Below are 25,951 nucleotides of genomic sequence, written 5' to 3' on the forward strand. Positions count from 1 at the left end.
TTAATTGATTCTTTGATGATTCATTTTAGCACAAGTTTATATGATTGTTAATTTCCATTCTCTTTCTTCGATTTGGTTGTGACAAGAGTTTGTTATAATATCCCCTTTAATCATATTTCTTCTCTTGTTTTTCATTCAATTAGATTTAATATCGATTGCAACAGTGGGAGACAAAGACAAACGTACGTAAGTTTGTTGACAGCATTTTACAAATCCCAAATGACGCGAACAAATGGATTTGTGTCACGGCGTATTCTAACTATAAATTTCATTAACAGAGAGATGCATGCTGTTGTGCCAATAAAAATAAAAATTATTTAAATAAAACTTTGCCGGTTAAATTGAAGTATTGGGTCTCCTTTGTGGCTGGAAAGACTGTCCAGATTCCAGAAGTGCGAATTACCGGAAGTTGTCTGTTGAAATAAACTTACATGTTAGGAATAGTTAAGAATCAAAGACAAATACTAAAAATAATAAATTGCTTAATTTGCTCAAGCAATTGAGCTAAACGCACTTATTATCTTTCAGAATTTTAAATAGGTTTTATCTATTCAATATTCATGAAGAAATAAGTACAAACTTTAAATATGATCTTACTAAGTTATCCTTCTTACCAGCCAAAAGTTGTTCTCATAAGGGGACCATTCTGCCCAAGTTGTTATCCGCCAAAAATGCTCCCAACCCATCATTTCTACAAATCTACAATATCATTCCTAAGATTAAAAACCTTCAAAATCATGATTCAGAGGTAAGGATTCAACACGCCTTCGCGAAAGGTAAAGTACTAGCAGGCCATTTGACTAATCTTTGATTATCAATCCTTTATGTGTTGCTTTCAGGATGTATTACAAAGCATCAATAAATACAATAATTACCATTAAAAACAATACAGTACATATAAAGCATTCATTTTAAGTAAATAAATAAATTGATTAAACTAATTGTGACAAAAAATTATTTAATTGCTGTAAATATGCATCAAGGTACCCAAACAACATCACTTATATATTGTTATTTTTTTTGTTCTATATCTCTTTATTTTAACCTTTTATTTTTTTATACCTTTTTTTCCATTTCACTTTTACTCCAATTAGAACATTAGAAGATTATTGATAACACATTATCATTGTATTTAAACTAACCTGTGTTTGGGTGACCGGTGGGATAATCCGAAACAAAGGTTGGAGAAGCAACAACACTCATACTTTTGCCGTGAAGCAATTTCAGACTTCATGTTTTCACAAGTCCACCACAGAAACAAACACACTAGTGACCAAAAACCACCCAGTCTACCATGATTTTTCATCAACACTAAGTGCATGTTTTGTTTAGAGTTGAGAATCACTAATTTTTACATAAAAATTTGGACATGATGCAAGCATTGCTTTGAAAGCATTGCAAAAAAAAAAAAAAGAAGCAAAAACCCGATTGCAAACAACCCACCACCCGAAACCTGCTAATGCCATAAAAAGCAATTTTAAAATAGTGCTTCTGTATTTTCAACACATGCAAATATTTAATATATATATATATATATATATATATATATATATATATATATATATATATATATATTTAATAATTTTTACCTAATAGTTAAAATTTATCAGAATGAGTAAAACTTATTAACCAAAGATTGAGATTTACACAAATATAAAAATTCGAAAGAGCCAGATTGAGAGTGCATCATTAGACAATAAACAGCAAGAGAATGTGTCCTTCAAATTCAAATATCCTAACTAAGCGGGAAGGTTAGGAGTCCCAGCGAATAAAAGCGTCCTGTTTTGTTTGGAGAAGCGAAGAAACAGCAACAATGGCGAAGAACAACAAGAGCACTAAGAAACCGATGAGCCTCAACGACAGTCACTATCGCTTCCTACAGGAGCACTCTGCTCCTCCCAAACCCACCTTCGGTAACCTTACTCTTTACTATTACTACACTTTTCTCTTTCCATTTCCCTAATCAATCACTCTCTACTTTTCCGCAGATGAAGAATCGATCAAAGCCTCCACCCGTAAACAACACCAAAACATCCCCCAGTTCTCCGCAATCACCGACTTCGATTCTCCATTCGGTATTACAACTCATTCTCTCTAATTTTCTTTTTCCTCCTCACGCCTATTCTCACTTTTCACAATCCATTCTTCGTCTTATTATTATTAGGGTTAAGCTCGGACGAGAAACAACAACAAGCTCCATCCCATGATATTCCCCAATTTTCGCTTAACTCTACTCCTAGTAAGTGTTATATTCCCTGCTTCACTTGAACCTGCAATCACCACCGTCGTTAAAATCTGCCTCATTCGTTTATTATTATTATTAGGGCCAAACTTGGACAAGAAACACGAACCAATCAAGTTTCATGATGATGACGAAGAAGAAGAAGAAGTTCCACCAAACGATATTCCCCAATTTTCGATTAACTCCAATCCTAGTAAGTGTTATATTTTCTGCTTCACTTGAATCTGCTATCAGCACTGTCGTTAAAATCTGCCTCACTCGATTATTATTATTAGGTCAAAATTCGGACGTGAAACGTGACCCAATCAAGTTTCATGATGATGAAGAAGAAGAAGCTCCACCCGACGCGGTTAATTTCCCCCCTAGTAAGTGTTACATTCTCTGCCTCACTTGAATATGCAATCAAGCACAGTTGTTAAAATCATCGGCATCCTTTTTTTTCCCAGAGGAAGAAAAGAAGGCGAAGGTGAAAGTACAGGGGCGGCGTCGCCTCTGCAAGGTTGTGCATGAAGATGCAGGCAAAAGTGTGGCGGTTGACGAGTCCAAGTTTGATGAACTCATTGACCTTGATTCTCCGATTCCTGCACCGAGAAAGGTGATCCAGATTGAGGAGAGCGGGGGCAAGAATGAAATTACGGATATTTTGAACGAACTAAACTCTAAGTTTGAGCTGCTGTCGGTTGAGAGGAAGCCGAAGCCAAAGCATGTTGAAGGTCTGGTTGGAGGAGAAAAAAATTGTGATGATGATGGTTCAGAGTTTGGGAGTGCAGGTTCTTCGTTTTCTCCACAACAGGAGAGCTTGTCAGAGGGTACGAAGAATGGTGATGGGGATGATATTGAGTATGATGCAAATGATTCTGTTCAAGAGTTGGATCATTTTGAGCCTGAGACTGATGGTTCTATAACTTTTACTGGCCCCAGATCGACTTATAAGTTGCAGGCTAAAATTGCGAAAATGTTGTATCCGCATCAGCGGGAGGGGTTGAAGTGGCTCTGGTCTTTGCATTGTCTGGGAAAAGGTGGAATCTTGGGTGATGACATGGGTTTGGGGAAAACAATGCAGGTAAAGAAATAAATGAATAGAACCTTGAGAAATTGTATTTTGCAATAGCTGGTGCATGATTGCCAATGCTGGATGGTTCTTGCAGATGTGTGGTTTTCTAGCTGGACTGTTTCATTCTCGTTTAATTAGAAGGGTGTTGATTGTAGCCCCCAAAACTTTATTGCCCCATTGGATCAAAGAGTTGTCAGCTGTGGGTCTATCTGAGAAGACAAGAGAGTGAGGCTGCCTGACTTTATTCATCTGAGTGGTTTGTCTATAACATGCAAAGTTTAAACTTTTCTGCTTTAAGAGCAGCAACAAATAATTTGTCCTTTTCTGCAGATATTTTGGAACTTCTACAAAACTCAGAGAATATGAACTTCAGTACATACTTCAGGTTCTAGACGTTTCTTGCTTTTTATAATTTTTGAATTAAACTTGGATTACCTTTAAGTTAAATTCATGCTCGTGCCTCATGACTGCCAGGATAAAGAAACATGTTATGTTTTTGCATCTAAATCAAAACTGAGCTTAAGAACTGGAAGGGAAACTATTTTGTGGTGGTTCTGGCTGCCTCAATTTATTTTGGAAACACCACTTTAAATTTGGTCCTTTAGTGGACGTTTAATTGATTGCTGGAGAATTGATGGTATTTGGATGTTCCTGAGTTCTTTGCTTCTGTCAATCAATCCTCAACTCTATTCTCATGTCTCCTTCTAGGACAATGGAGTTCTTCTCACAACATATGATATTGTCCGCAACAATTCTAAGTCCTTACAGGGGAATAATTATTTTGATGATGAGGATAATGAAGAAGGCGCAACATGGGACTACATGATACTTGATGAGGTAAGGATCGGTTTGTTTTATTTAAAACCTATTTAATGTTGGGTACTTGGTGTGTCTACTACTTGCAGTCCATTTACCTTTTCCTCAGTAGTTTTTGGATCTTGTATTTTTTAGATGATCAATGAAACGGATTACTTCAGAAAAGTGTATACATTTGGTTGAAAAGAAATGCTAACAACACACTCTTATTCATTGAAATTTTTTGGAAATCATTAATGCAGAAACAACAAATGTATAAATGTGTTGTACTTGTACATGCTGTGCTGTATTGTTTATAATAGCTAGACATACAAAATATTATGTCATTAATAATGGGGTCCAAAAATTCAGTGTGAAATTTGACTTGTGTAGTATTATTTGCTATGCTTAAGTAATAAGATCGCCTTATAAATTTCTTTCTGCATATTTAACAAGTAGGAATACTGGAATAGTTATGGGACTGCTTAAGAGTATCTGATGATGTTGTTCATTCAGTAGTGTGCTGAAATTTCAATTAAATGACAATGAATTTAAACACTTATATAAATATATTGTAAAAGGCTTTAATTTTTTCTTGTTTTCAAAATGTTCTTAACTTTAGGGACACCTTATAAAGAACCCAAGCACACAAAGGGCTAAAAGTTTGCTTGAAATACCAAGTGCTCATCGCATTATCATTAGCGGCACTCCTTTGCAAAATAACCTGAAGGTATTTTGATGTAAACAGTCTTGTTTATAATCATCAATTAATGGTTTTTTAACACGGTGTTTTTGCTTTGCTTTTTTTGTAGTAATGATTGAAATTTAGATTATTCTACCTTGTTTAATGGTTTTCATTCTTAAAACTTCCTAACAGGAGTTGTGGGCATTGTTCAATTTCTGTTGCCCAGAGTTGCTTGGTGACCACAAATGGTAATAATAATTTTCAGGCTACATTCTTAATTTAGTTAAGGTTATCATAACTTAAAAGATTTGAATATCTCAGGTTCAAAGAAAGATTTGAAAATCCCATACTTCGTGGAAATGACAAGCATGCTTCTGACAGGGAGAAGCGTGTTGGTTCATCTGTAGCAAAGGTAAGGATTATTTGTTTTTTAAAATCTAGTTTGTGTGACTTAGCCTTTGGCTTTGGATGGCAAACAGCATTGGTTTTGATCTTGAGCTCACATGATAATACATACAATTAATTAAAAGTATATGAATGTGATTAGATATGCTTTCTATTCTTCCACTTTAAGCTGTTCCTTGATTAATCATTATATAATGCATTTGATTGTAATATGTACCTATGCAGTGATCTCTCTATTCTGATCATCAATTAATAGCAAATTTTGCTTTGACTTAAGTGTTATAACTGCTCCTTTTTCACTAGGAACTAAGAGATCGTATTCATCCTTACTTTTTGAGACGTTTGAAGAGTGAGGTTTTCAATCAAGATGATGAGAAAACAACTGCAAAACTTTCTCAGAAACAGGAGATCATTGTGTGGCTTCGACTGACCAGTGTTCAGGTTAAATATGCAATTCTTTGTTGTTTTTCATTTTATTTTATGAGGTTACTTTTAGCATATTCTGATAACTATGGTTTATTTCTATTTCATGTAGCGGCATCTGTATGAAGCATTCTTGAAGAGTGAGATTGTTCTCTCAGCATTTGATGGCTCACCACTGGCTGCCCTTACGGTAATTTTTGTCATATTATTTATGCTACACTCTTTCTTGCTGTGTTCTTATATTTTGTTTTCCCTCTTATTTCACTATGCCTTCATCTTTTGGAAATCTTTACACATCAGATTTTGAAGAAAATATGCGATCATCCACTTTTGTTGACAAAGCGAGCTGCGGAGGATGTGTTGGAAGGGATGGACTCAATGCTAAAGCCAGAAGAGGCAAATGTTGCAGAAAAATTGGCAATGCACATAGCAGATGTTGCAGGCACAGATAAGTTTAAAGATGAGCAAGATGTGTCATGCAAAATTTCCTTCATTATGTCATTATTGGTAAGTGCTGATCATGGGGTTTATATACTGGTTTTACTTCTTTGCTTAATATCACAGTTCATATTCTGTGCTGTAGGATAATTTGATCCCAGAAGGGCATTGTGTGCTTATATTTTCTCAGACTCGCAAGATGCTTAATCTTATTCAGGTTGGTTTAGAAACTATTTCCTAATGTTTTTCAATTATTTTGTATGTGAACCATGGAATAGTCAAACATTTGCTCAACTGTTCCATGTATGTGAGTGCATTGTCTTAGCTGGAATGGAAATGCATAGAAAGTAATTTTATAAACTTTTAAAAGTTTGAATGATTGTTAGGTATTTGTAGGAGGATGTTCAAAGTTTTCCTCTTAATTCCTTGCCATTCTTTTGTTGTATGCTTTCTATGAAAGTTGATTTAAGGATTTTCTACTGCTTGATTATAGGAATGCCTAGTATCTGAAGGTTATGACTTTTTACGAATTGATGGCACCACAAAAGCCACTGACAGACTAAAGATTGTTAACGTAAGTGCTTTGCATGGTTAACTTAGTAACCTTCGTAAAATGTTTTTCTGTCTTATGACACCTGCTGTTTTGATTTCAGGATTTCCAAGAAGGTTTTGGAGCTCCTATATTTCTCTTGACATCTCAGGTTGGCGGTTTAGGACTAACACTTACAAGAGCAGATCGTGTGATTGTAGTTGATCCTGCTTGGAACCCAAGGTACATCTTAAAGTATTCCTTTCCCTTGACTATATGTCTATATACATCGTTAACTGCCTGTTGCTAAAACTTTTTTTTTTTACCATTTTTCCAGTTTTACTAATCCTATTATGTTTGAGAAGATTGTTTTAAAACAGTGTAATGTAAAATGATGAAAGTAGATCTTTTATTTAATCTTTTTTAAGTGATATTTGCGAATGTTGTTCATTGTTCTTGAATGATAATTTAGAAATTATGTCATTTTGTTCCTCAGGAGAGTGAAAGTGGCTATAAATCTAAATACTATAAGTATAACCCACATCCTCTCTTTAGACCTTCCGTTGCTGTCCTTTTTATGCCATGATTATTTTGTTTCTTGTTTTACATTTGATCGTTTTGTATATTAGTCATATGATTGAGATTAAGCTATTATGCATCTGGCTGTAGATTAAGTTAGTGTTAGTTGCCCAGATCTGCTGTATTTCTTTCTTATAATTTGCAATTTGAGTCCTTCATTGAGGGAGGTATTTTCTTATGTTACTTGTTAAGCACTATAATATTTTGTTTCTACCAGTACGGATAATCAAAGTGTTGACCGGGCATATCGAATTGGTCAAAAGAAAGATGTTCTGGTATATAGACTGATGACATGCGGAACTGTTGAAGAAAAGATCTACAGGAAGCAGGTAATTTTTTTCCTTTTCCATTGTTTTTGTACATACATACACCAATGCAATGTACATACATACACGTGTGTGTATGTATGCAGAAACACGTAACGAAGTTTGTATGTATGTGTGGTGTGGGTATGTATGTCATAGTTTTGATTGAACTACATGGGCAAAAAATATGCGATTTAGACATTGATTGGCTTTTTTTACACTCAAATTGCATATTTTATAGGTATACAAGGGAGGATTATTCAAAACTGCTACTGAACATAAAGAACAAATTCGGTACTTTAGCCAGCAGGTACAAGTTTAGTGGGATGTATTATTGGTTGAGAAATGCACACATCTTCAAAAAAGTTGTGATTTGGTGTAATCTTCCATTCATCCTTTGCAGGATCTTAGGGAGCTTTTTAGCCTTCCAAAAGAAGGATTTGATGTATCTGTTACCCAAAGGCAATTGAATGAGGAGCACGATCGTCAACATACAGTGTAATGAGTCTAAAATTTGAAATTGTGTTTTGGTATAATTTACTTTTTTTAACCTTAACACGTGCTTTAGCTTTTCTTACTTACGGTGATATGCATCGGTTCTTTATACTGTCTTGTTCAATTTACTTAAATTAATATAACGGTGATATACATTGAAATTTTAATAATGTGACATACTATAGTGTATTCAGGAACTGCTTTTCTTTTTCAGAAAAAATAATCTTATATATATATATATATATAAATACTTTATGGAATCTGGTAAAAATAAGTAATTATTCCTTTAAAATAAGTCGAGACAAACAAACTTTAACTCAAAAATCGAACTCAATCTGCTGATTTTTATCTTAAGGAGTATTTGTATTTTGTGTAGTGATGACTCTTTCAGAGCACATCTAGAGTTTTTGAAAAGTCACAGCATAGCTGGAGTTAGTCACCACAGTTTACTCTTTTCCAAGACAGCGCCAGTTCGAACTGATCCTGAGGATGATGAAGTTACAAGGTAATGCTTTGTGGTTGCGGGCATGGTCATACTTTAGCGCCAGTGTGTAATTAACTAATTACTATTTATGTTTACCAATTGCTTTATCATACCTAAAGCTCCATTAATACAATGGTTGCAGGAATCATGGGGCCAAATATGTTGGAACTTCCAGATCACCTTCAAATGAGCATGCTGCTTATGGGTATGATGCTCATTTCACTACTTTTTAGAAACTAAAGGATGTTTTTGATTCTGATTGATTTTTTTATTCCATTTTTTTGCTTTAAACCAGCCCGGAGTTTGCATTTAATCCTAAGGATGTCAGGTTAAGCAAAAAAGGTTCTTCTCCTAGCAGTGCTGGTAAATTGACCGAGTCAGAAATCAAGGATAAAATTAAGAGTATCTCTCAAACACTCTCAAATATGGTATGTTTTTCTCTTAAATGGTATCTGAATATTATTCTCTATAATTATCATTTTTGGTCACGTAGTGGTCTTACCGAGTTTGAATAAGATTGTCCGGTAGAGAATACCTGTGCTCTATACCTAAAAAAATCATTCTTTGTCACTAGGTTTTATTAGGTAGTTTATAGGACTAAGTCAAGTATGGAACCAAAATAACATTTCAAGAACCAACCATAGAAATAGAATAGTGGTGTCGCATTCCTCATACTGAAATCAATATACAGTGAACTGATTTAAGTATATCCGTTTAACCTTTTTCAGGCTTCTAAATTACCTGACAAGGGCGAGAAACTACAGAAACGGCTTGCCGAGTTGAATTTAGAGCTCGCTGAACTGAAGAGGGAAGAAAGAAATGTGGTTGATTTGGATGATTTTACTACTGAATTTCAACGGGTGTTGAATGTATAGATAGATTATTCATAGAAAATATAAAATTATCAGAACTATTATCCCCGTATGATTGCTCAAAGGAAAATATGGTTTTGTCTGAATTTCAACGGATGTTGAATGTTGATGCCCCTTCCAATTTGACAATTTTACTTTTACCGATACCGTGAAACTTATTTCGTAAGGTTACTACGAATATTAGTAGATTTGGATGGTTTTCTGTTTCGTTGGTTCTCGTTTTTAATTTTAGGTTGATCGAAAGAAAAGGGTGGAATGTACTGAAATATACCATCTGTCGACGTGTTTAGGTGTTTAATTTAATCAAGTCTTTATTCAATAAGTTTTTATTATATTGAGATTTATACAGTAATTTCGATGGTGGAATTCATTAGAATAAACTAAAAGAGCTTAGTCATATGCTATTTTATTGAATTCGAGTTTATCATAAATTCTTACAAACACTTAGTGTTTATAGCTGGACATGTGGGTAAGTTCGCAACCCATGAAACTTGCAAATCACAAAATTCATCCCCGTGAAGCTCGTGTTTCAAACGGACACCCGCTTCGCATAGCCTGTGACTTAGCGGGCCAACCTGCATTAAATAAAAATAATTTTAAAAAACAGAAAATTAAGTTTTAAAATATAAAATTTGACCCATTTAAAAAACTAGTTATGAAATGTCTATTAAAAAAAATTGTCCAAAATGATAACATAATTTGCATCTTAACCCACCTAAAAAATACTTTTTACATTATGTTTACTTAATCTATAAGTTTACCAAATCAAAATATTTTACAATCATTCATCAACCATTGGATTATATAAATTATTTAAATTTTATTTAATTTATATCTCTTATTTATTAGTATCCTATATTCTATATTAAATTATAAAAAGTCAACGAAAGCCACGAAATTCAGACAAACATTAAGTAATTTTTAAAATTTTGAAAATTTCAAAATTAACTGTGTATGTAATTTTTATTATTTTAAATATTTTTTTTCTAATTTTGCTCAATTTAATTATGGTTTTTAAATATACGTAATAGTTTTGTATATATATTTTTTACATATAAATTTAAAATAACTGACAGGAACAAAAGATGACAGGCAATGAATAACTAACGTGAAAAACTTTTGCACATTGATTCTTATTTATCAGAAGAAGCATAAAAGGAGAAGAAAAAAGTGATTGTTTACGCAACACGTATGTTCCTGTTCTGATGACACACGACACAGAAGGTGAAGTGTTAGGCACAGTTTAGACTAGTGGGTTGACTTGACTTACCTCCTTGTTTCTTCTTAATCTCTTTCTTCCTATGGAATTCTGCGTTTAATTTTCTTTTCCACCAGAAACGCGTTTCACAATCAAGAGAATTTCGCACATCGTAACAACCCAATTCATCATTTAAGGTAGGTATGCGTCTCTGTCATTTAACATTTGTTAGACTTAGACTCTATAATTGAACATCACTTGGCTTGGCAGATTCACCATTTATGTGTTCTGTTGTGTGTGTATGTAGCTCACACATACAATTGTAGTTCAGTCCAATTCTTCACCATCAAATTATGTTGTCACCTGAACCCTGTGATCCGAACTTTCTGCTGTGTCTACCCGATGATGTGTTTGGCATGGTGTCACGGTTCCTCTTGCCCAGAGATGTTTGCAATCTCAGCCTCTGCTGCAAGAGTCTCTATGCTCTTTCATCCTCTGAAAAAGTGTGGTTCCCTCAGTGTTACATGGTGGGAGTGGTGCCCCAAAAAGACCTTGTTGAGTGGAGAGAGGGTGTCTCATCTTACCAGGCACTTTGCCGTTTCCTTTTGAGTGTTAAACCATTGCTTGGGATATGGGTTCATCAGAACCCTGAGCTTGGTAACCTTGTCTATGTCATGCCTGGTTTTGTTTCGGTTGTCGGCTGCCGGATAATTCCTCAGGAGCTTGGTCCATTAGGGATTCAAGATGGTCCTATCCAATGGTCATCTGTGTTTGAGGTTATTGGTGATTTTGATGGTTCAGCTACCTTTTTTCTCCATGGAAGGGAAGAGGGGATGGACTATGTTTATCGTGGCTCGGTCAAGTATATAGATGAATCTTGCAATGTGCTGTTGCTTGAGGTTGAACCTAGGGAACAAAATTATGGTATTAATTTGTTGCAGAGTAGGAGCTTGGATGACTCGGGTGGGACGGTATCAGGAGAGGTTTGTAGGTCAAACAGGGAGCTTTCTAGGTTACAAAAGGTGGGTGGAAATGATGAGGAAATGGTTCCCTTCAGCAAGTTAGCTTTTAGTGATAGAAGAAAGTTGCTTGAGGTCACTATCAGCCTAGTTCGACAAGAGGTTCCTAGTGTAGCCGCTGGACCGTTGTTTCCTAGGTTGAGAGATGATTGTGACAATTTTCAGAAAGATTTTGTGCTCTTGAAGGAAAGAAGAGAAGTCTTTTGTCAAATGAACAACTTTGGTAATGGTCAGATTGACAATGAGGAAATTTCTCAAGGGACAGTTGGTCCGGTGCAATTAGAGCTGGATGACATAAGAAAGAGTTGTAACTGGTCAAAGGATATCTCTGATCTTCTGAGCAAGGAGGATGGTCACACACAATTCACCAAGAAAAAAAGTCTTGGTGGATATCTCTGGGGTAGCTTTAAACAGATTGTTGGAAGATCTAGTTCAATAAACGAGAGTCATGCAATTTTCAAGAAGCTTACCACAAGACGTGAGATAAAGCATGCGCGGCTTGAAGACTTTCTTAGATCAAGTGATGCAATAGAGCTATCATTAAAGGCATCAACTGTAAAATTATCTTCTTATCGAGCATGGCCAAATATGCCTGATACTTGGTTTGCACTTTACAAGATGCCCTTGCAAGTTCCCTCAGCGGACCAAATTTATGCGGGTTTGTGGGGAGGAACTTTTGGTTGGCCTCCTGGAAAACCTTCTGAAGACAAGCCTGGAAAAGCTCTATTCTTTCTTCTGCTCTCTTATGAGGAGTCCCAGGAACAACAGCTTCTTATTGCAACAAAAATATTGGAAGGCACTCACTATGGCTTGCATCCTAATGGTTCAGCAATGTTTATAGTGGATGTCAATGAGCCTTCATCTGATCCCTTTCCCTGGGACATCAATAAAGACTCCTTGTCAGTGGATATCAAACATGTTTTTACAGGAGAGGGTATTTCAAATGGATATGGGTTCAGATACCCTGGATCAAAGCCCGGTTCCCTCTTTGTATTTCAAAATGGTGTCCTTGCCTTTGTTTGGAAGGACACTAGGGCTGTCTTGACTTTGCAGAGACTTGACTTGCAAGATCTTTTGAAGAAAGGAGAAAGAATACCTTCTCTGCCTCCCATCAACAATTTTTCATATTTGACCAAGTCCTACTCAAATGTGTTTACAGGCTTTCCTGGTGCTTCCACTTGGTCGCCTTCACCAAGGTTTGACTTAACCCTGAAATGCATCATCTTCTATATTTTAAAATTTCCCCTCAATCATGATATATCCTCCTTGCTTGATGATTTGCTATGACTAAGATATTGATGGAGATATTTATTGTGTTAGGTAGCTTAATAGATATCACACCTGTTTTTTATGATTACTCTCAACAATTTTAGTATAGCAGTAATGTATCTGACTGGGAAGAAGTATTTTGCACAGAAGTTATAATGATGTATGAACTGGTGACAAATAATTCCTATTAGGTATTTAGGTTGGATTTGGGACATTTTGGTCTTGTTATTTGAAGGACTTACATAAAATCACTCTAGTTTTGTCTCTCCAATAAGTGTCACTATCCAATTTGGCAACATAAAAAAATTAGTTACTGAAACCTTTTTTTATGGTTAATATATGAGAGTTAATATGATTATGGAACTAAAGAGAAAACAAAGTTTATTCGTGATTCTGTGTCTGGTAAATAAATGGAAATTCTTGTGATGCCCTGAAAACAAATGAGTCTGTGCTGAAAAACTTGTATACTTTCTTAGGCTTCACCTCAGTTATGGACATATAAAAATGTCCTGCCTAAGGGCATTTTAAGTGAATAATTTTTTTTTTGCCTTTATAGATGTTGCATTAATTGACACCACGTTATTGCATAGTATCTATATTTGACTATAATCTTCACAAACTAGGTAAATTCACATTTAGTAGTAATACAGAGGTAAACAGAATACTAAAAATTACAAGAGATGGAAATATGTTTATATATCCAGTATCTGCTAGTGCTAGTATGCTCTGCAACCATTGGACTGTTCTGTCAATTAGTGTTATGAAATATAGTGTAACCTTTATTTAGATATGATATGACTACTTCATACGCTTCTTTTATTTATAAAATTCCCTGTTGCATTGCTTTTCTTTGTGAAATATACAATGGTAGTAGATTTGAAATGTATGCATTAATATCTACGGAAGATTGACATTAGTTGCTAGTTACTTGCCAATTGGGGAATTATAAGCCAGGTTTGGTGTTTCTTTTGACAGGTAAAGACAACACTGGTATATTTTTTGTTTTGGCACTACATGGATTTTGTGCCCTATTTCCTATCATAACAGTTTAACAAGAGGATCATAAACTTCTTGGCGGCTGTTGTTTATTGCTGGAGTTGCATTGCTGTTGGTTGTCACACAATACACTTTTTGTTGTTGGTTTCTTGTTACTGCCCTTTTTTTAAGATCAAAGATAAAGTAATATTAGCTATTTTTGTAGTAAAGTATTAGCTTCTCTGCTACAGTTGTATACGCAGTTGCTTGTTACACAAATATTAAAAACTAATATACATCAAAAGATCATCCTAATAAAGTTTTGATCTACATTTGATATAAATTGCATGATAGATGCCCTTGTGCCCCAGACAGGATACATATTATGAACTTAATAGCACATAAAATCACAGACTGTCGCATGTAGACACTTTTTGTCACTACCCATCTAAAACCTTCACATAATAACAAATTAAGGCAAAATATATTTTTTCGCTCCTTAACTTTTTCTTTTTTTTTACCACTATAGCATCTTGGTTTGTTTTTCTTCCTGAATATGTGCGTTGAGAAATGTTAATAACACTCTTTTAAACATATTTTCCTATTAACTTCACTTTATTGAAAATTACATAATTTCATAGGTTTGAACTTTTTTTTCTAATACTATTAGTTTTAGTTTGACTACCAATTTAAATTTTGAATTTTAATACGAATATTAAATTAGATTTAAATATGTTTGAGATTCCTATAATAATTTTATTCTTAATGGAAAATTAAAAATTATTTTTTTGAGATATTAAGATTTATTTAAGGAGATGATTACTTCTAATAAATATACTTCCATATAAATGCTGATGCATAGATTGAACCTTTTGACTATAAGTTTTAATGACATATTTCTAACATTCTCTCATAAATATATTCTCCTATTATTTGTTAAAAAATTCATATAAATATTACTTAGAATGTGTGCATTTAGTTTTTTTTATTTATTTTCAGCGAATAACAAATATCATTAAAGATAGGTACCAGTGGTAACGAAAGTTAGATGGAAGGTTATGATATATTTATATCAGTGAAAATATAAATATTAGATAACCCCAAAAGGCAAAAATAAATGAACAAAACAAAAGCAAATGAAGGACCAAAAAGTTATGTCCCTGCACCCCACCCATAAGAGATAAATCTTATGTACCAAACATAAATGTTGGCTCCCTCTTAGCATGCAGTCCACAGCAGAAAACGTGGTTCCCTACGTGCATGTGCCAAACCCACCGACATGCAGCTATGTTAGAGCTCCATTGCACAAAGGAAATATTAAACTCTGGATGGTTATTGTACAGCCACGACCAAGCCGTGAATTTTATTTCATCCACCAATACCAACCAATCCACCATTCCCTGTTGGAAGATGCAGACATTCCTCTTTCCCTTTGATAAACCAGAAATGATCAGAGATCAGATATTATAAGTGACCGGGCACAGGATGAACAGATGTAGAGCAGATTCATAGTGTTGGCCGCAAAATGGACAGAGTAATTCAGCATTGAATGTAATGATGTTGCGCTTCTTCAAGTTATCCTTGGTTGGGAGACGGTTCCTCAATGCTCTCCACAGGAATATTACAAGTAAGAGAGGTCTTAGAATGTATGCATTTAGTAAAATTCATGATTTTTTTTCTCAGCAAATAAGATATTATATAAAACTGCAATCGATACAAGTAATAACCACAAAGATTACATCCAGTTTTCTTATATTGCCCAACAAAAACATATCAGCCCACTAAAGGTTATACCATATTGAAAATTACAAGATTCAAATATTAAATAACCTTTTGGTCCTTGACCCACTGTACTCGTTCATCCCTCTGCATTAGTTACATATCTTGGATCAGCACCTCATCCACGGTTTCAATCCTTGACGCTTACATGTGCCATTCACCTGCCCAACAAAACAACGTTCAAGATAACCATGCAACACTGCAGGACATATATCCCAAAATACAAGCTGAGAAATTAGAAGACCACTGTGTAAATGAAAAATTAAACTCAGCTTGGTATCTAGTTAACCAAGACCAGCTGTGAAACAAAATTTTGTGAATGAAGTCATCCCTAGATATTCGAATATCTTGGAATACACACTGGTTTCTGTTAATTCCAAGTCACCCAAATAATAGCACACCAAAATGTATTTCCACATAATATTTGCTTTTGACAAACCCATTGGTAGGACATGTTGAAAAAAGTGTTGTTCAATATTAGAAGGCAAGACAGTCACCATTGATACCCCAGCTAAGAAGAATTTCCAGATTGCCTCTATGGTTTTGCAAGACAAGAATACATGATCCGCATTTTCCTCCTCTACTACACAGAATGTACATAACAAATCCTCATTTGATTCCACAATATCCCTCCTCAAATTATCACGTGATGGCAGTCAATTGAGCCTTACCCTCCACAACAAAAAGTTTACCTTAGAAGGTATTTTGAGATTCCAAACAGCAGAGAAAAAATCATTATTATGGCTATGGCAAATAGAGGAAGAAATAACTCTGCCGATTTTGTCGAATACATGCCCGTTTGGTCTTCCACCCACACTTCTCACTTGAGTTGAGACTTACACATTGGAGTAACTCCAAAAAATTGTTGGCTTGACTTTCTTCCCACACAAACCACTCCCTCCTCCATAAAAAATTCCATCTCCACCCACTCCCCCAAGGTACCCATCACCAAATTTTTATTATTGGAATTAAGGAAGAAATAAACTTGCCAAGGATTGCTCCCCAAGCCAAACATCTTCCCAAAACCTAATGAAAAAAAGTGTATATATATATATATATATATCGAAAAGAGGATGTGAAGTGAGCATGATAGTATTGTTAAAAAAACTCTTCAAATGGCTTGTCCACGTAGTACTAATTAATAATACTCACTTTCCCAGAAACATTTCCTTCCATTGGATTTAACACTTGTGGTTAATTATTCCTTTCTCATCTTTTGCTTGCTTTCATCGATTTTCGTATCCCACCTTGATCTTTCTCTTTTATTCAAGAAAAAAAAATCAAACAAGCAAGCGAAACGACATCATGTACCTGATCCTTTATGGCGTTGCTATACAGACTTCGTTGGACCCGTAAGGTAAGTTGTGTGGTCTAATGCAAATTGCAAAGTTGAAAATTATAAAATGTAAAAAATGAAGAAATTAAATTATCAAATAAAAAAAATTTACGTACGAAAAGAAATAAACAATTTTCTATAATTTTATTTTCAGAACAATTTTTCTATAATTAAATTTAGGTAGATTCACTGTTTTTATTTTTATTTTTAACTCCCCCGTGATTTGTTCCAATTTCCGATAGAAGTTACTGTACTTTAGGATTTTTTTTGCTAAAATATGTTAGTCATCCATGATATATATATTTAATTTTTGTTTTTATTCCTGTTGTTAAAAATTTTCCACTAATGGATGAAAAATTTGATTCATGACTGTTGTAAATAGTATTCTTAAAAAAAGTTAACACCAACATTATCAGTTTACGGAAAATTACTAACGAGAGAGATAAAAAAAATTCAAATATCACGGAGCAAAGGTGAAAAAAAAAAATTATCAAAGATAAAAAAACAAAAGTCTGAAATATATTAGAGATGACAAGTTGTATTTGATAGTGATATTAATATTTTAATGATTCACTTTAGCCCTACTCTCATATAACTATATAAGTATTCAAGTAAAATTCTAAAGCGACAAAAAGTTATAACTCAAGCAAAACGAGATATTTTGCAGAAGGAAGCAGTTCTTATACATACTACACTTACAATGAGTTAAGGTTATTGGTTCCAAATTACATACTAAGGAACTACTTCCCCATCTAGAAAACCGGTAAACTGACGAGGAAACCTTTGCACCTTAGCTTTCAGTTGTTTCAATTCTCTTAAATCCTCCACCCATATACTGTAACTTGAATTCTTAAAGAGAACATCACCAGACACTTCCTTATTTTCAATTAAATCTATGGCATATTTCTCAAAATTTTCAATCTTATCCCACAATAGAGCCAACTTGTTAGTGTCTCTCTCGCTTCTAACACAATTCAACCAGTCCCTTGCTTCCTCCACTCTGGCCCAAAAGCATGAATCTTGGGTCAAACTAGCAAATTTGCTCCTCTCCTTGTTTTCTTCTCTACCAGTAGTAACCGTTTTATCCTTCCACCACCTATCAAAAATCTCATATCTTCTCTCTCTACCATGCTGCATGTAATGGCCCTTGGTTCTATGCATCCCCTTCCCATAATATTCAGCAATGTCTAGTGGCTCAACCAATAGCTTATAGAAGTGTGAAGTATTCACCCACTTGGCTCTCTTGTCAAAATCATGAGGTAGCTCTCCCCTTTCCAACATGTCAATAACGTTGTTCCAAAACCTGGCAAGCTTGCAACGGTTGATGTTGATTTTCATGTCCCTTTTGGAACTGGAAGAGTCCCTGCTTTTGAATGAGTCGTAATAACCCATTTGGTCGTCTTGCTCATCGCACCAAGTCTTGTACCATTCTATTTGCGCTCTATAAGGTACCACCTTGGATAAGCTAACTGCCAGGCTTGCAGCATTCAGGGTTGGTGAAGGACCCATTCTCCTTGTTGTCTTCAGACATTCCTTGGCGGATGTAATAGCTGGTTCCTATTGGTTACATCACAGTAACTAATTCAGTCAAAATAATCATGAGTGGCTAATATAACTATATAAGTGAGAAAGCACTGCAAAAATCATAGACACTGCTTTCCCAATAGACTAAACCCCACTTCAGTTCTTGAAATTATCAGGTCATAATTACCTTAATCTTTAACTTTTGAAAGACTTTGCAAAATGTCATTTAATCTTTATTGTTAGCGAAAAATGTTGGAATAAAGGAATAACTAAAGTGAAGAAATGATAGCTTTGCAAAATCAAGAAAAAGTGAGTGTTTTGTAAAGTTAGGGACTTACGAAACGCGTGGATAATCTAAGAAAAGGGTAGATTTATTCTTCCTACTTTGTAATGAAATGAAAAAGACTTAGTCCATAGGCTTTTTTATTTTGCGTCTGTAAAATTATTTTTTTTTGTTTTTAATCCTTATAAATTATGTTTGTTTTATTTTTAGTTTTTAAGACATTTTAGATAATATTTTTTTTCACTGTTGAAAGAGTTATTTAAAATGTCTTACAGACTAAAAACAAAAAAAAAAACATAATTTGCAAGGTCTAAAAACAAAAAAAAAGATTGCAAAGAACGAAAAACAAAAAAACCATAAATTGCAGGAACTAAAAATATATTTAAAGCATGAAAAAATAGATAGGAATTTGGTATTTGAAGGTCTAAAGAAGAGACAGGCTATTGTGATCATCCACCTATTCTAAAAGCTTAAGTTGTTTAGGTGATAATGTTTAGACCCATTTAGCACCACTTAATCTCTTAGAATCTGAATCTACGAACCCAAAAAGCTTTAACTGTTAGGTACACACATGAATCATTGTATATTACATCTACAATAGATATAGCAATTACCTGGTTTGCTATGCCAGAGGACTGAATGGCCAATTCAAGCCCTGCTTCATAGCTTGAGTCAGGGATGTTCTTTTGCATGGAGTTGCTCTGATACAATGTTTGTGCAGACATTTTATTAACATAATCTCCGTACTTCAGATGGTCCTCAATACTACTAGCTGGAGAACTAGTTGCAAGCATCAAGTGCATCATCTTTATAATAGCGGATGGACTATCCACACACACTGCTCCTTCTTCTGAGACAAAAAAGTAGCTCCCAAAAGGGTGAAACAAAATTGGCGCTGATTTTTCTCCATCTTGTGTTGCTGCTTCCAAGTAATCCATTACAGCAGTGAACAACTTATCTTTCTCTTTTTCAGATATCTGATTTGCAAGCTTCCCAAAATCTGGTGAAGTCATGGACAAGTGCCAAAACTGTAGCAGGGAATTTAGCTGGGTAGAGAGAGAGGTTATAGGGGCAAAGAGCAACCTTGGCATTATGTCATGCTTTGACACCACGTGGCAGAAGTTGCCACCCCATCTTTCTTTGAAAATGGTTTGGGAAAAGGACTCGTTCCCAATCAACGGTGCCCCATAAGTGATGCACAATATTGACACAGATGAAGAGATGGATTGGAGGTAAGACAGAAGCCAAAGAGTGCACAAAGAAGCAGTGGCTCCTCCAATGGAATGGCCAGTGATGACAACTGATTTAGTGTCTTTGTTTCCCACTATTTCCAACATCTGAATTGCAACGTTAAATTTCAACAGTTAGTTAAGAATATGAATAACAGAATAAGATTCCAGTGAAAGAATTTTGAAGAACAAAAGAAAAATGCCCTTTAAAGATTTAAGGTTCAAATATATTTTTATTCTTTACAATATAGTTTTTTTATTTTTTATTCTCGTAAAATTATTATTTTTTAGTTCTGACATATTATATTTATTTTATTTTTAGTTCTTAAATTATTTTAGATAACATTTTGTTGAATAATGAAAAAAATGTTATTTAAATTGTTATAAGAAAGAAAAACAAAAAAAATATAATTTGTAAGAAGTAAAAAAAAATATTAAATTGTAAGAATTAAAAATGTATTTAAGTTAAGATTTTAATATGAATAATTACAGGCGAATAAAAACTTAGGATTTTGACTTCATCTAGTATGATGTACCCATTGAAAAAAAAGAAAAGGTTACTCCTAAAATGACCCATAAAGTGGTAATGATCTAATTAAAAATACATGATACGACTTAAAGTACGGTCCTTTGGCGTGAAGCGTGAAAATGAAACTATTTTCTCTGTACGTGAAAAGGCCACTTTCAAAATTGACCGGTCAACTCTTTCTGTTCAATTTGCCAAGGTAGGTGCTTGGTAGAGTCAAGAGTGCCCACTACGCCAAGGCTCGAATCTTGTTTTCTTGCTCCCGACTTTGGCATCATAATAGAGATTTGATGTGAAGGGGATATCTTATTCTGTTGTGATAATTTTGTGATCTTAAACAACTATGGTAAGAAAAGTTGGATCTAACCCACCCAAATCACAAAGACATGATGTTTCAGAGAGAATATTCTTCACGTAGATATTTTTTATGTGTTATCTAAATCTTATTTTATTTTGCAGTTTTATATATTTTATTTCTAAACCCTAGTATTAAAAACCACTTCTTTCTTCGTGAAAGAAAGAGTTTAATTTGTACGCACTCTCGGTATAATCTGTCAACTGATTAAAAAGCATAATAAATATCACTTTTAAAATGATTATCATAAAAATAACCAATTAATCATACATAACAAACAATGTGTAATCGAGTAACCTTTACACTTTCAGTTCATAGAGTATTTCCTAAGGATTTAAAAATGATTTTTGAGGGTTTCATTTTACCGGTCAACTAGTGGTGGTGGAGAGAAGACAAATTGATTTGTCATAGATATTTGTCCGTTAACAAACGCCCTCGTATAATAACGATGAAGGCATTGAACGAGGATAATGGAAGTTTTACTTTATATTGTTTACTCTGTAAATTTATCCCACTCTCATCTTTTGTTAATGGCATGATTTGCTTGGTGATGGAGGCAACTGTTACTTAAAAGCATAAGTCAGCCATTTAAAATTTTCAAATTGGAATCTTGGACCCTTTCTGATGTCTAACATGTCTTATTTATTTATTTGTGTTATAAATTATAATGTCTTGAATGTTTTAAGCACTGATTAAGGTGGCTTGGTTGTTAGCCGTCCCTTTATAAAATGATAGCCCATAGGGTAGGGACCCATGTTTGAGAATATGAGTTCGTACGGGACCGTTCACATTGCAAAATTGTTCTTTGCTTTTTTATACATTTATTATTATTATGATTATGATAATTGATGATAAATACAGAAGTCAGCATCCCGAAACAACGATACAAAACGGACACGGAATGCAACTTTTGGGTTAAAACTCAGATGCAACTTTCTCAACAAAAATTGCTCTATAATAGAACAAAGGGACAACTGAACGCGATGGGATTAAGTTGAGCTGATAATCTTGTTTGTTATTGTATCCCTAATATAATAACTATATTTTTTTCAATAAAAAACTGTACTTTTTCTTTTTAACCAATACTTTTAGGAACAAATAAATATTTACAAAAGAAAGAAAAAACATATGAAACTTTGAGATTGGGAATGTTTGTAGCATATACCAACAAGTTAACATAATACACATTGATAGTTGCTTTGATGACATTTAAAGTGTTAGGGCACTATAAATAAAGGGGAATTGATGAAAATTTAATGTTTGAATAGTAATAATAACATCAAAACAATAATGATTTTTTTTTTTCATTCCCATGTACCTAAAAGCACTAATGATAATATTTTTTTTATTAGTACACTAATGATAGTATAACACAACATGAACACATAATAATTTACTATTTTATATTCCAAAAAATTTATAATTTATTCTAATATTAGCTCAAATCTTAATTGGCATACTTTAAGGGTGCATTGGATTAGAATTTTAAAAGATTTTTTTTATATAAAAAAATCTTATGATATTCAATCAAGATTTTTAAATTATAAATAAATCTTGTGGTATTTAATTAAAACTTTTATAAGATTTTTTAAGAAAGACAACAAAATCTAGTGATACTCAATTATGATTTTTTATAACATAAAAAGTCTTTTGATATTCAAAAATATACAAATTTTGATTAGATTCTTTTTTTAAGAAGAATTAGACTCTTTTTTCTCCTCATCTCACATGCCTTCTTTTTTCTTTAATATTCTTAATATGTGTGTGTCATATATATTTATCCTATTATTTTGAAATAAAAAAATGTTAAAGGTACTCCCTTCCTTTGTACTTTTTCCTTTGATTTTTAAATTAAATTAATATTTATCATATGTATTTCAACTAATCATGTTTTACTTATATTAACTATATCCATTACCTATCCGCCTTAATATTTTCATAAATATCATCCTTAATTTTGTCATCCACATAACTCTCTCCTACCATTTTTTCACCCTCAGTGTCCCCTTTATTATATATTTATTATTATCCCATTTAAATATATTATTAGATTTATCATGAAATAATTATAATAATTAAAAAATAAAAAAATTAACATATAATTTTAAATTTATTATTCAAATCCAAAAGTAAAAATAAGAAAATATTATTGCAAGAAATGTTAGTATAGAAGAACATAAAGCTAAAATCAATATAATTATTAAAAAAGTTAAATATATATATATATATATATATATATATATATATATATATATATATTACTTTTTTATATTCAAAACTCATCATTTTTTTATTATTTTTTCACTAACTCTTATAATTTTGAATGTGTTTTTAAAAATTCATAAAATCCTTTCAATCTTATAAATCTACAAGTCCTTTTAAATTCTTAAAATATAAATTCATTAAAATCTAAACTATCATAAATCTTGTAAATAAATCTAATAAATCATAATATTCTTATGTAATCTTTAAAATTCACAATTATATTAAAATAATCTTTTAAAATCTTACTCCAATACACCTTCATCTATGTTTACAAATTTGATGATACTTCAATTTCATTAAATTAATATGTTATCGTTTATCCCTTTTCAGTCATAATTAATTATAATAGATAAAATCAATTATTAGAATTTCTTAACAAAAATCCTCCCTTGTTTCCTCTTTTCTCCGAGCCTCATTCTCGTACATTACCTATCTCTGAGAAAGAAAATCTGAAAATGCATTGGAATGGACGATGGAGTTTATCTACCTAATGTCCATTTCAACTTTTTTCCTTTTTTTGGGATTTTATTAATTATTATATTACGATTCACTTGATTATTATTTTTCGTATTCTTGCTCTGTTCTATCAATTAATGAGCCAAAAGTAGGCATCCCGACTAACTAGGTGTCAGCAGCAATCATCCCTCAAAATCAAAACTAATGACAAAATCCGAAAATCAAACATCATACAGCCTCGACCTTCACTTTATCCTTTCAATTCTAAATCTGTTGAGTTGGTATTATTTGGATATAAGTTACCTTGCATCAATTACATATGCTATGATCTCTTTGTGTGCATCTTTTGAGTTTTGATGTATCCCGTATATAGTTATTATTAGTGCTAGCATATAGGAATAAGGTGATTCTATAGAGAACGAACCTGGTTCTGGAAAGAATTGAAAAGTGAAAAGAAGAGATTGAGGATGCCAGCATGAACCATGACCGGTTCCTCCCATTCCTTGCTCCGCCGAGACGAAAACAGAGGCAGGCCGCCGATGCTGTACAAAGGAGTCAAATTTCTCCAGTTCGGGTCGGACTCGCCGGCCATATGGACGCCGGAGAAAGCCACATACACGGAGGCGCCGACACGCTCAGTCACGAAGGTCAGGAAGGGAGTGGCGTTGGCCTGGGTGCAGAGGCGCCATGAGTCCGACAGCAGGGGCGTGGACGAGACGAAGGATGCGAGCATCTCGCGAGACTCAAACCTGCCACCAGGGACTGCTCAGCTCAATTGCTTTTGGAAAAAAGATGAGCGAGAAAGGGGAAAGAGTACTGAGTACTTACGGTGAAGTTTCGTTGGAAGCCATGCGCATGGAAATGGAATTATGACTTTGCCTTTTTTTTCTTGAATTTCCTTACCTTTTGAATCTCTTAAACCACTTCAACCCAAATTGAGAAATATGTACACTTCTGAATTGAAGTTATGTACACTATATAATAACTCCAAGAAAGTTATCCTGTGCTCAAGATTTTATTACTGCTTTACATCAAACCTTATTTATTTTTTTTTAACAAAAACGTATTAGTTTGAAAATGAATAAAAATTACTCCAAGTTATCATCTCATGATTTACTCCTATAAATTATAAGAATGAATATGATATACTGACAAGCATTTTTTTTATTTAATTGACTTTGTCATGACTAATAGTAGTATAATTATTACCTTTCATTTTCAGATTCCGCTTGTAAACAAGCATATAAATTTGATGTCCCCCAAATGAAACGTAAACGCGTTTTGAAATGAAATGAGTGACCGAACTTCGGTCAACGCCACAAACCCTCTCTCTCCGTCTTCTGTTAATTAACACCTCTGAATTTCACGCGGCATTTGGACTAAGCAGCATACGAAATGAGAAAAAAGAATATACATTCACAAATAAAAAAAAATTACATGCTGATTTAATTATAATCTATAATTTATGATAAATTTATTGATTTTTTAAATAATTATCTTAAAATAATTTAAATAATAATTTATAATTAAATATTAATGTAAAACTATTATACACTTTTATGTATAAGTATTAAACTTTTTTTTATATTGGAGTACACTTTTAAAATTATATATATATATATATATATATATATATATATATATATATATATATATATATATAAAATATGAGTACCATCAGCCATCTCCCATGTCAATTTATTTTCTCTCTTAATAGGTGAGATGTTTTACATTAATGTGTATTCCACATGAAATAATTTTTTTTCATTGATTGATGTTTTCAATACTAAAGACAAATTGATTATCACTTGATTGATAGTTTTATGTATAAAATAAATAATTTTTTTGTCCTAGATTAGAATCATAGGTGTTAAAGTAAATTTTTATATGGTGAAAACAAAACACATAATCTTTAGTTAAATAGATCATTTTTTTTACTCATGTGAACATAGCATAGTCCTACACTACTTTGTCAATGATAATTGTTATGCGTACTTGATTTTTACATTTAAATTACATAGTAATTATCTCATTTCTTTTATCTTAAATATCTGTTTTTGATCCAAAAAGATAGTCATTTGGATCCTTTTGGATTGTTAGCCTAAGTAAGTTAAAGTTAATGAATTTGACAGTGTTTAGCTTTATTTTGTAAAGTTTTGGTACAACAACAATGCAATGAAAGAAGCGAAGAAAGGGAGCACTTTGCATGTTCACCGTGAGAAGCCCAACCTAAAGAAACACATGTCAAGTATTTGGTTGATTTCTCATTGTATCGTGCATGTGCACTCAATGCGCACACATATAGTCTCAGTGCTATCACTTAAGTCAATTGTATTGTGTATAACGCTCAGCACATACATGTAGGATTAACATGCTAGGACTTTTTGAAAAAACACGACAATTTAGCAGCATTTCTGAGGTGGTTAAAAGG

The 25,951-nt window shown here is 33.3% G+C and overlaps 3 protein-coding genes across 6 annotated transcripts; 2 read left to right on the forward strand and 1 right to left on the reverse strand.

Moving 5' to 3' along the window:
• The first annotated feature begins 1,690 nt into the window (after positions 1 to 1,690).
• Positions 1,691 to 9,514, forward strand: LOC114422041 (protein CHROMATIN REMODELING 24-like). The gene is made up of 25 exons (XM_028388217.1): positions 1,691 to 1,913; positions 1,989 to 2,075; positions 2,165 to 2,239; positions 2,325 to 2,435; positions 2,518 to 2,607; positions 2,689 to 3,305; positions 3,391 to 3,521; positions 3,627 to 3,681; positions 4,005 to 4,133; positions 4,714 to 4,821; positions 4,969 to 5,024; positions 5,098 to 5,188; positions 5,485 to 5,622; positions 5,717 to 5,794; positions 5,905 to 6,111; positions 6,188 to 6,259; positions 6,536 to 6,616; positions 6,696 to 6,814; positions 7,368 to 7,479; positions 7,697 to 7,765; positions 7,859 to 7,953; positions 8,327 to 8,455; positions 8,577 to 8,639; positions 8,730 to 8,862; positions 9,163 to 9,514. Exons 1-25 carry the CDS (start codon positions 1,814 to 1,816, stop codon positions 9,307 to 9,309), a joined length of 3,093 nt encoding a protein of 1,030 aa, XP_028244018.1. The 5' UTR covers positions 1,691 to 1,813; the 3' UTR covers positions 9,310 to 9,514.
• A 940-nt stretch (positions 9,515 to 10,454) lies between these two features.
• On the forward strand, positions 10,455 to 14,110 carry LOC114420926 (F-box protein At5g39450-like). Of its 4 annotated transcripts, XM_028386638.1 has the most exons (4): positions 10,473 to 10,557; positions 10,642 to 10,701; positions 10,812 to 12,719; positions 13,768 to 14,110. In XM_028386638.1, exons 3-4 carry the CDS (start codon positions 10,858 to 10,860, stop codon positions 13,769 to 13,771), a joined length of 1,866 nt encoding a protein of 621 aa, XP_028242439.1. In that variant the 5' UTR covers positions 10,473 to 10,557; positions 10,642 to 10,701; positions 10,812 to 10,857; the 3' UTR covers positions 13,772 to 14,110. The 4 variants fall into 4 exon arrangements, with proteins under 4 accessions (XP_028242436.1, XP_028242438.1, XP_028242437.1 ...); XM_028386637.1 differs by having other exon boundaries at positions 10,459 to 10,705; XM_028386636.1 differs by having other exon boundaries at positions 10,459 to 10,701.
• Positions 14,111 to 17,469: 3,359 nt separating this feature from the next.
• LOC114420927 (lipase-like PAD4) lies at positions 17,470 to 24,522 on the reverse strand. Its single transcript, XM_028386639.1, has 4 exons — positions 24,349 to 24,522; positions 23,945 to 24,269; positions 19,304 to 20,026; positions 17,470 to 18,439 (listed from the first exon to the last, which is right to left on the reverse strand). Exons 1-4 carry the CDS (start codon positions 24,375 to 24,377, stop codon positions 17,615 to 17,617), a joined length of 1,902 nt encoding a protein of 633 aa, XP_028242440.1. The 5' UTR covers positions 24,378 to 24,522; the 3' UTR covers positions 17,470 to 17,614.
• Positions 24,523 to 25,951: the final 1,429 nt, after the last annotated feature.

This window comes from Glycine soja, chromosome 8, assembly GCF_004193775.1.
Source record: "Glycine soja cultivar W05 chromosome 8, ASM419377v2, whole genome shotgun sequence".
NCBI classification, from domain to species: domain Eukaryota; kingdom Viridiplantae; phylum Streptophyta; class Magnoliopsida; order Fabales; family Fabaceae; genus Glycine; species Glycine soja.

Bases quoted from the DNA above. Each gene is read 5' to 3' on its own strand.
- LOC114422041 (XM_028388217.1), top strand. From the start codon at position 1,814: ATGGCGAAGAACAACAAGAGCACTAAGAAACCGATGAGCCTCAACGAC. The intron at 6,617-6,695 runs GTAAGTGCTTTG...TTTTGATTTCAG, and splicing joins ACAGACTAAAGATTGTTAAC to GATTTCCAAGAAGGTTTTGG. The intron at 8,640-8,729 runs GTATGATGCTCA...GCTTTAAACCAG, and splicing joins AATGAGCATGCTGCTTATGG to CCCGGAGTTTGCATTTAATC.
- LOC114420926 (XM_028386635.1), top strand. From the start codon at position 10,858: ATGTTGTCACCTGAACCCTGTGATCCGAACTTTCTGCTGTGTCTACCC.
- LOC114420927 (XM_028386639.1), bottom strand. From the start codon at position 24,377: ATGCGCATGGCTTCCAACGAAACTTCACC. The intron at 24,270-24,348 runs GTAAGTACTCAG...CCCTGGTGGCAG, and splicing joins GCTTCCAACGAAACTTCACC to GTTTGAGTCTCGCGAGATGC. The intron at 18,440-19,303 runs GTAATTGCTATA...TGTAACCAATAG, and splicing joins CCTCTGGCATAGCAAACCAG to GAACCAGCTATTACATCCGC.